Below are 9,592 nucleotides of genomic sequence, written 5' to 3'. Positions count from 1 at the left end.
TATTGTATTCCCTACCCCCCGAAAAAAATACTTCCCTGAAAGTGTATGGCAACTGTAATTAAATACCTGCCCCTCTTTAGCCAATAATAATACAGCACTCTGAGACTGGCGCAGTGTCCTTATCAATGGTAATAGTAGAGCTAAATGTTTTATTGAGTCGGACTTTTGTTCCACATTGAAAAGCTTAATCTTTTCCCTATGTACATGCTAAGTGTAAATCTGTGTGGATAGGATTACTGATTCAACCCACAATTGTGTGTGTGGAACACACGGTATCCTTTATCTGAGGTCTCGGAGAGACTGTTCCATAGCTGAGAAGGGGAAGGGAGTACCTGGAGTGATCTCTCCTTCTTCCTGTAAGTTTGCCTTTTCTTTATTATAAAGCATAATGAACAGATGTATGTTTGCAGTTGTGATGTGTTTGTTAAACCTTTATCTTGCAGCTTAGATCACTACATGGGCACTATACTATATTATATATACTATGTACTATAGGCTCTAGAGGACAAAATATTCCCATAAGCCTATACAGGTATGGGATCCCTTATCCAGAAACCTGTTATCCAGAAAGCACCGAATTATGGAAAGCCAGTCTCCCATAGACTCCATTTTAATCAAATAATTCAGAATTTTAAAACTGATTTTCTTTTTCTCTGTAATAATAAAACAGTACCTGTACTTGATCCCAACTAAGATATAATTACCCTTTATTGGGGCAGAACAGTCCTATTTGGTTTATTTAATGGTTAAATGATTCCCTTTTCTCTGTAATAATAAAACAGTACCTGTACTTGATCCCAACTAAGATATAATTACCCCTTATTGGGACAGAACAGTCCTATTGGGTTTATTTAATGGTTAAATGGTTCCCTTTTCTCTGTAATAATAAAACAGTACCTGTACTTGATCCCAACTAAGATATAATAACCCCTTATTGGGGGCAGAACAGCCCTATTGGGTTTATTTCATGGTTAAATGATTCCCTTTTCTCTGTAATAATAAAACAATACCTGTACTTGATCCCAACTAAGATATAATTACCCCTTATTGGGGGCAGAACAGCCCTATTGGGTTTATTTAATGGTTAAATGATTCCCTTTTCTCTGTAATAATAAAACAATACCTGTACTTGATCCCAACTAAGATATAATTACCCCTTATTGTGGGCAGAACAGCCCTATTGGGTTTATTTAATGGTTAAATGATTCCCTTTTCTCTGTAATAATAAAACAGTACCTGTACTTGATCCCAACTAAGATATAATTACCCCTTATTGGGGGCAGAACAGCCCTATTGGGTTTATTTCATGGTTAAATGATTCCCTTTTCTCTGTAATAATAAAACAGTACCTGTACTTGATCCCAACTAAGATATAATTACCCCTTATTGGGGGCAGAACAGCCCTATTGGGTTTATTTCATGGTTAAATGATTCCCTTTTCTCTGTAATAATAAAACAGTACCTGTAACTGATCACAACTAAGATATAAATAATCCTTATTGGATGCATAACAATCCTGTTGGGTTTAATTAATATTTTATTGATTTTTTTAGTAGACTTGAGGTATGAAAACCCAAATTACGGAAAGACCCCTTATCCCGAATACCCTTGGTCCAGAGCATTTTGGATAACGGGTCCTATACCAGTACACGTTAAATAGGTGTAGGTGTGTTTTGTATAAATACCCCCACACTTTCATTGCTATGCCCTATTGAGTTTAACCTTTTTAGTGCAGCGGCTGTGAACAGGACTGTGCTTTTCCCATAGACAGATTAACTATAACCCATGGCACTTGATGGGTTAAATGGCAGGTTTATTTAATCTTTTATTAAGGGCACATCGGCAGGGTGAGACTACTCTGAACAGCTGCACCGGCAGATCTGCTGAACCAAAATCTATCAGTGGGAAAGGCAAATATGCTTTATTTTGCTATTGTTTATATAAGCAGGGGTTCATATAAGGCAGCGGTGAATAAAGTTGAGAGGTGTTTTTTTTTTAATATTTTACTTTTTGTTCAGCAACCCTCCGGTTTGGAATTTCAGAAGTCATCTGGTTGATAAGGTTCAAATAACCTTAGCAACCAGGGTGTGGGCTGCTGGTCAGCCGGTAAAGGCAAATCATTTAAAAACCATAAAAAATAAATAATGAAGACCAATTGAAAAGTTGCTTAGAATTGACCATTCTATAACATACTAAGCAGATACTAGCAGATAATAAATCGCAGGCAAATTATCTCCCCGTGGGCCAGCAGCCTAAAGAGAGAAATTATACTATTTATTACTATATGAGAAGTGGAACAGGGTAGAACAACCAATGCACTCGCATGGAAGGGAGAAATCGCTCACGCTAATCCTGAGATTTAGTTTCTTGGTATTTAACAACAACAAAGGTCCTTTTATTCGTTCTGTCCAGTTTCTGGCTAAACCTGTTTAAGGACCTGCCCTGCCTATTGCAGATTACATGGTATTTATGTGGGTTTATGCCACATAACTGTTTAAATCACTTTGTGTGAAATGCACAGTAATAATAACTTCACGTATTTGTTTTAGAAATATTTGAATAGTACAGTGTTTTGCCATAGGCCAGACCTACAGATTGTAATAACAAAGAGAAATACAGGATTCACTCATAGCACAGATCGGGTTTACACACTTATAATACTTGGTTAATATAACTCTATCCTTGCAGGATCAATCAGGCACAATATATAGTAACACAAGAACAATGGGTTACCCCCAGCTTTTGGGAATCTGCTTCCAAGTGGAACTCAGGCAATTCCCTAGCCAGTCCTGAGTCTGAGCCCATAATTCTGGGCAATAGTAAACCTGGGATCTCTAATCCCACTGACAAGCTTTGTTGGAGCTAAAGGCTGCTCTCTAGCTAACTCTTACTATCTGTCACATCTAGTGTGGCCTATTGCAGAGTATATCCTGATCTATCTAGACCTAAACCTAGGCCTAGGTTCCACAGTGTCCCACTTTCCTGCTTAGGTGAGCATTTAACAGAAAATGGCATTTTTACCTGCAGATGCCTTATCCACAACCTGGTCCACGACCAGCTGACCACCATTAAACAGGAAATGCTGTTGTTGCAAATTTGATCTCACGGGAGCACTTACCGGACAGTCAGTGTGTGCTCTACGTCCATGCCGGAACCCAGACGGCAGAATTCCAAAACGATAAGAAGATTTGTACGGAGCAAACAAACACTGCTGTTAAAAATTTTTCCACTTTATTTAAATCTCTTTAAAAGCATATCGTGTACATACAAAGAAAACCACACGCTTGACGTGTTTCGTGGTGTCACGCCACTTTATCAAAAGCTGTATGGTACAATTTTCCCAGAATTCTGAATCAGAAGTGGGTGGGGTTGACCCACCGACCTGCCAACCCGCATCTGTTCACACATCCAAAAATCCTACTCACAGGTTACCTGCTGTTTTTGCAGGTAACCCATGAGTACCCGACCCACTGCAGGACTTTAACTTGTGCCCCAAGGAGTTCTGTTCTTTGCACCAAACACCGGATCAAAAATCCAGCACTCAGCACATACAGAAAGCAGCAGAGACCGGTGCAAACACTGGAAGCATCCTATGCAGTGGGCAAAAGGTCTCCATTTTGGAAAAAAGTGTGCAAATCTAGAAAATGGAGAGCGCAGTGTGCAAACTCATGCCTTTAACACTTTGCACACTGGTTCCCCATTGTAAATGACCCCTATTGTTTTTGTGCCCCCCCCAAAAAATTTCCACATCAAAGCTGGGCTTAAAAAATTGGCTTTGCGTAATTAACATCCACATTGTAATCACTGCCTAATGAAGGACTCTACATTGGCAAATATTAAATTCTGTTGTTATTTATGCAATGTTGTATTTGTCTCATTAAGTGCTACCATTCATAAAACTTTACAGTCAAAGTTGTAGCTCTCAGCCGATGTAGAAACTTCATGATCATTCTTACTGGGCAGAATGTGCTATTCCCCTTTATTAAGCTGCACCTTTACCAGCTGCAATATGGACACGTCACTTGGGTAAATCAGGGTCACGGTCAGATGAACAGAACATTGCTTTTCAGGTCTCCAAACATTCACTTTTTACACAGTCATCCTACTCTTCCACGAGGGTGAACTCTGGAGAACTCGTTTGCCCCTCTCTGATAAATAGTAGGGCCATAGGGTTATATTTGCAAGGTTGCTTGTTATTATCACTTCTTGTGTGTCAGTAAAATGATAAGAACAAGACCAAAGAGCGATCAGCAAGTTCAGTTCATAGGGTAACACACAAACGACCCAACACTGACATTCTTCATAGGTGTTCCTGAAAGAGCTGGCTGATTCCCAGCATCTATTAAATGTTCTTCTGTTAGAATTCTGATTTCTGATCTGTAATACGCTTCCACACTCCTTGTTTCTATCAGGCAAAGATGTAATTTGACAACTTTACATATAAAGGAGCCAATTTTTGTGTTTCTGTGCACTCTGAGGAGATTCTCAAGAAAGTAGAAGATGAATTCCAAGTCTTGGATGATGATATTTTCAATATTACCTACCCTAAATCAGGTGAGTAAGGGGGTATTTCATCTAGGTAGTTTATCTTCCATTACGCAAGAAAGGGAATGCTGAAGGATCTTCAAACCTTCTCCTGATTCCTGTGCAGGTACCCACTGGATGTCAGAGATATTAAATCTGATAAAGCACAATGGAGATCCAACAATGGTCACTACCGTACCCATGTGGTCAAGGTCCCCATGGTATGAAACGGTTGGGGGCTATGAAGAAGCAGAAAAGCTTACCTCTCCAAGGATAATCTCATCTCATATTCCTTCTCAGATTTTTTCAAAGTCGTTCATCAAGTCCAAGGCTAAGGTAAGAAAAAGTGTGACATGAATATGATAGTCTGGACACAGTGAAGCTGAACTATTTTTGCACAATACTGTTTCAGGGTGTTCTTGTCCTGAAACCAAGATTGTATTATGTTTGGCATCACATGGCACATGGCACATAATGTAACATGTCACATATAAATATATATCCCCAGCCAGTGGCTCTGGGGCAACATGTTGCTCCCCAACCCCTTGGATGTTGCTCAGTGCCCCCAAACCAGGTAGTTATTTTTGAATTCCTGACTTTGGGGCAAGTTTTGGTTGAATAAAAACAAGATTTCCTACCAAATAAAGCCCCTGTAAGCTGATAGGGTGCATAGAGGCCCCTAATAGCCAATCTTAGCCCTTATTTGGCTCCTCCATGAACTTTTATGGTGCTTGTGTTGCTCTCCAAGTCTTTTTACATTTGACTGTCGCTCACCCTATAATCGGTCTCTTTTCTTATTTCTCAACTTCACCATTTACAATTCTCTATTTTAATTACCAAATGGGTTGGGAAGAAGCGGATGAAGCTTTTTCCGCCTATAAATGTACACAATAATGGTGGCACTGCCCTCACCCCCTCTTTACTCTCCCACCCAAAGAATTTTTAATACCAGAGAACTAAAACCTGAATTAAAGCTGATCTTCTTATTGTTTGATACAAATGTTTCCATTGTTTTGTCTGTGCACTTTATTAGATATCTCCAAAATATATTTCTCATTGTTCTACACAATATTTTTCCAGGTCATTTACACAATGCGCAACCCAAAGGACGTCATTGTGTCAATGTTCTACTTTTCTAAAATACTGAAAATTTTTAAAGAGCCAGAAAATTTCCAAGCTTTATTAGAAGACTTTTTCCAAGGCAGTGGTGAGTCTGTAAGTTTTGTATATACGTATACGGGTAAAGTTACAGTAAAATGGGTCTTAACCCTTCACATTTGCTTTTATTTGTCTAACTTGCACCTCACCAATGGGAGGTGGTGCTACTAGAAACTACTCATCATAACAAACTTAACTGGCTGTAGGTTTGGAAATACTGTCTTGTTTATGACCAAGTTATCCAAGAATAAATATTATTCTGCATGAATAGAGATACCTGGGAATCTGGCGGGGCATCAGTCAAAGGGCTAGATAATAACACAGGTACTTGATACCACTATAACCTTATTATGTGTGCTCTTTGTCTTTGGTTATTTTACTGTATTTAAGGAAAAGTCTCTTTAAAATGCAAAGAAATGAATTGTTCCAGTCAACTCTCCATCTTTCCCCTCTTCCATTGATTGTCATTATCTTTTCAGGATTGTATGGCTCTTGGTTTGATCATGTGAAAGGCTGGATGCAAATGGCGGACAAGGAGAACTTCTTCTACATCACATACGAAGAGCTTCAGCAGGTTAGAGAGGAAAAAATGTCAGTATCATAGTTACATAGTTACATAGTTACATAGGGTTGAAAAAAGACCAGTGTCCATCAAGTTCAACCCATCCAAGTAAACCCAGCACACCTAACCCACACCTACCAATCTATACACTCACATACATAAACTATAAATACAACCACTAGTACTAACTGTAGATATTAGTATCACAATAGCCTTGGATATTCTGATTGATCAAGAACTCATCCAGGCCCCTCTTATAGGCATTAACAGAATCTGCCATTACCCCATCACTAGGAAGGGCATTCCACAACCTCACTGCCCTCACCGTGAAAAACCACCTACGTTGCTTCAAATGGAAGCTCCGTTCCTCTAATCGAAAGGGGTGACCTCTGGTGCGTTGATTGTTTTTATGGGAAAAAAGAACATCCCCCAACTGCCTATAATCCCCTCTAATGTACTTGTACAGAGTAATCATGTCCCCTCGCAAGCGCCTCTTTTCCAGAGAAAACAACCCCAACCTCGACAGTCTCACCTCATAGTTTAACCCTTCCATCCCCTTTACCAGTTTAGTTGCAGTCTCTGCACTCTCTCCAGCTCATTAATATCCTTCTTAAGGACTGGAGCCCAAAACTGCACTGCATACTCAAGGTGAGGCCTTACCAGGGACCTATAAAGGGGCAAAATTATGTTCTCATCCCTTGAGTCAATGCCCTTTTTTATACAAGACAGCACTTTATTTGCTTTAGTAGCCACAGAATGACACTGCCTGGCATTAGACAACTTGTTATCAACAAAAACCCCCAGATCCTTCTCCATTAAGGAAACCCCCAACACACTACCATTCAGTAGATAGTTCGCGTTTATATTATTTCTACCAAAATGCATAACTTTGCACTTATCAACATTGAACCTCATTTTCCAGTTTGCTGCCCAGTTTTCCAATTTTGTCAAATCAATAGGATATAAACACGGGGAGGAAGGTATTGAATTTTCATGACATATGATGCCCATCTATGGGCCCGATTCACTAAAGTCCGAAATAAGGAGTGCTATTTATAGCATGCGTTAAAAATCTTATCACTTCTTATTTTTCGCTCGATTCACTAAAAGGACACTTGTCATAATTAAGAAGCGATGTTCTTGGCGTTATTTATCTTGTGACGACATATTTTCAAGCAATATATTACGCAGCGCACAACATATTACGCAGCACGTTGCTTGAAAATATGTCGTCGCAAGATAAATAACGCCAAGAACATCGCTTCTTAATTATGAAAAGTGTCCTTTTAGTGAATCGAGCGAAAAATAAGAAGTGTTAAGATTTTTAACGCATGCTATAAATAGCACTCCTTATTTCGGACTTTAGTGAATCGGGCCCTATATGTTTTGTTTGTTTCTGTAATTCAGAAAAGAAGGCAACAGTATTAAATAGGGAGGTACTGATAAACTGTGAGATCCTGTAGGCAAGGTAGTACAGGGTCAGAGAGTAGATACTCCAAGGGGCGTATTTATTGTATTGTATTTATCGTATTTATTTAACATTGAAGACAAACATCACCGTGATGTTGCCCATAGCAACCAATCAGATCTTTGCTTTTGCTTTCTAACTTGTAAGTGGGCGTTCAAATCTAATTGCTGATTGGCTGCTATTGGCAACATCACCAGTGATATTTGCATCCAATTTTAATAAATACATCCCCAAATGTTCAGCAGTAGGACCTGTGTCTTCTGAGCCCCTGGACCACTTTAAATACTTGCTGTTTGTGAAATGTAATTCCAGAAATGCTCAATTATAAGTGCCGTCATCATCAAGATCTAAATTACTTTTTCTTTCAAATGTAATGATTGTTAAATTTGTGTTCTTGATTCTAGTGTTCTAGATCTCTCTGGTGTTCTGGGGCAAGTACCCCAGGTCTTGGTTGTGAAGTGCACCTTGGTGTGCCTATCAAAATCCCACGCATTAGGGGGTCTTGCAAGTTCACTCCCATGACCCAATCATGCACTGCAATTGCAAATATGTACATCTCACTTCCCTGTGCAAATATTTGCCTCTCGGGTATTTAATGCAAAATATTGCCCCCAGTTCCTTTCTCCTTTCTCTGGCTGCACTGTTGGTAGTTCCGCTCTTAGAGGGTTCAATTTTTAAACCAACGGGTTTTATTCTTCAGGATCTGCGAGGCAGTGTCGTGCGGATCTGCAAATTCCTGGGGAAGGAACTGAACGATGAAGAACTTGACTCGGTTGTAAAACATTCCTCTTTCAAAGTCATGAAGGAGAACAAGATGTCCAACTTCACTCTTATTCCAGATGATGTTTTAGATAAAAGTAAAGGCACCTTCATGCGCAAAGGTATTGTAATAGTCGGTTACGTTTCAATAATAAAATACTAGGGGGTCATATAAGTACTGGAATGTGGGCTGCAAAGTGCAAAAACGGGGTGCAATCCACCATTTTTTGCACTTAGCACCCTGCCTTTCAGTTCAAATTAATTGCTGAGGGAATCTAGATTGCATTTTAGAGCACAGAGACCTGTGGCCACCACTGAGGCGGACTTTCCAATGCCACCCCCTGCACCTACCATTCAGACCGGTGGCGTGGGTCGAAGGGGGTGCCTCACAATTGTGCACTCTGCTCTAGAAAAGCCAAAATTCCAATATAAGTTCAAGTTTAATTTCAAAGTGTATTGTCATAAGCACAGAGTACAATGTACACAGTACAATGAAATCCTTACTTGAATGCCTTCTTCACAGACTAAGGGGGTTATGCAATAAAAGGCACTAAGACTTTAAGACTTTATCTGGATAGCCATGCAGGGTGCCCACGGGCCAACCTGACCCTAACCCTGAATTGAGGACTTCCTAACATAAACCCAACCGCTTTGCTGGTACCCTACTTGCTCCAGGTCTTTGTAGATTAAATATAATCATAACAATCTGGGCAATTTTCCCTGCAATATAAATGAATCAGTACACATACATCAGATTTCTGTTTATCTCCCACAGGAGTCTCTGGAGACTGGAAGAACCATTTCACGGTGGCCCAGAGTGAACACTTTGATAAAGTTTATCAAGAGAAGATGAAAGATCTAAACATGAAATTTTTTTGGCAAGAAACATGAAAACAACACACTTGCCGCTCCTCTTGCTGCTCTGTCCTTAGATGTACATGTGAGACTTTGGTGCCAATCATGGAACCCTGAAAGCCAACTGTTACTTCCTATGACATTTATCTAAACTGTAGATATAGGACATGTGCCCTACCCCGGGATATTCCATTTGCAAAAAACATCGGCAGTGCACACTCACTAATAAAACATGTAGAAAAATAAAAACATGTGTTCTATTCTTA

At 39.6% G+C, this 9,592-nt stretch overlaps 1 protein-coding gene across 1 annotated transcript; it reads left to right on the top strand.

Annotated features, from left to right (window-relative positions):
* The first annotated feature begins 324 nt into the window (after positions 1–324).
* On the top strand, positions 325–9,592 carry LOC100497264 (sulfotransferase family cytosolic 2B member 1-like). Its single transcript, XM_031906107.1, has 7 exons — positions 325–356; positions 4,413–4,554; positions 4,652–4,860; positions 5,605–5,731; positions 6,162–6,256; positions 8,413–8,593; positions 9,247–9,592. Exons 3-7 carry the CDS (start codon positions 4,663–4,665, stop codon positions 9,360–9,362), a joined length of 717 nt encoding a protein of 238 aa, XP_031761967.1. The 5' UTR covers positions 325–356; positions 4,413–4,554; positions 4,652–4,662; the 3' UTR covers positions 9,363–9,592.

This window comes from Xenopus tropicalis, chromosome 7, assembly GCF_000004195.4.
Source record: "Xenopus tropicalis strain Nigerian chromosome 7, UCB_Xtro_10.0, whole genome shotgun sequence".
Classification (NCBI taxonomy): domain Eukaryota; kingdom Metazoa; phylum Chordata; class Amphibia; order Anura; family Pipidae; genus Xenopus; species Xenopus tropicalis.
Note: the sequence above shows the minus strand (reverse complement) of the source record. Positions and strands in the feature narration are given on the sequence as shown.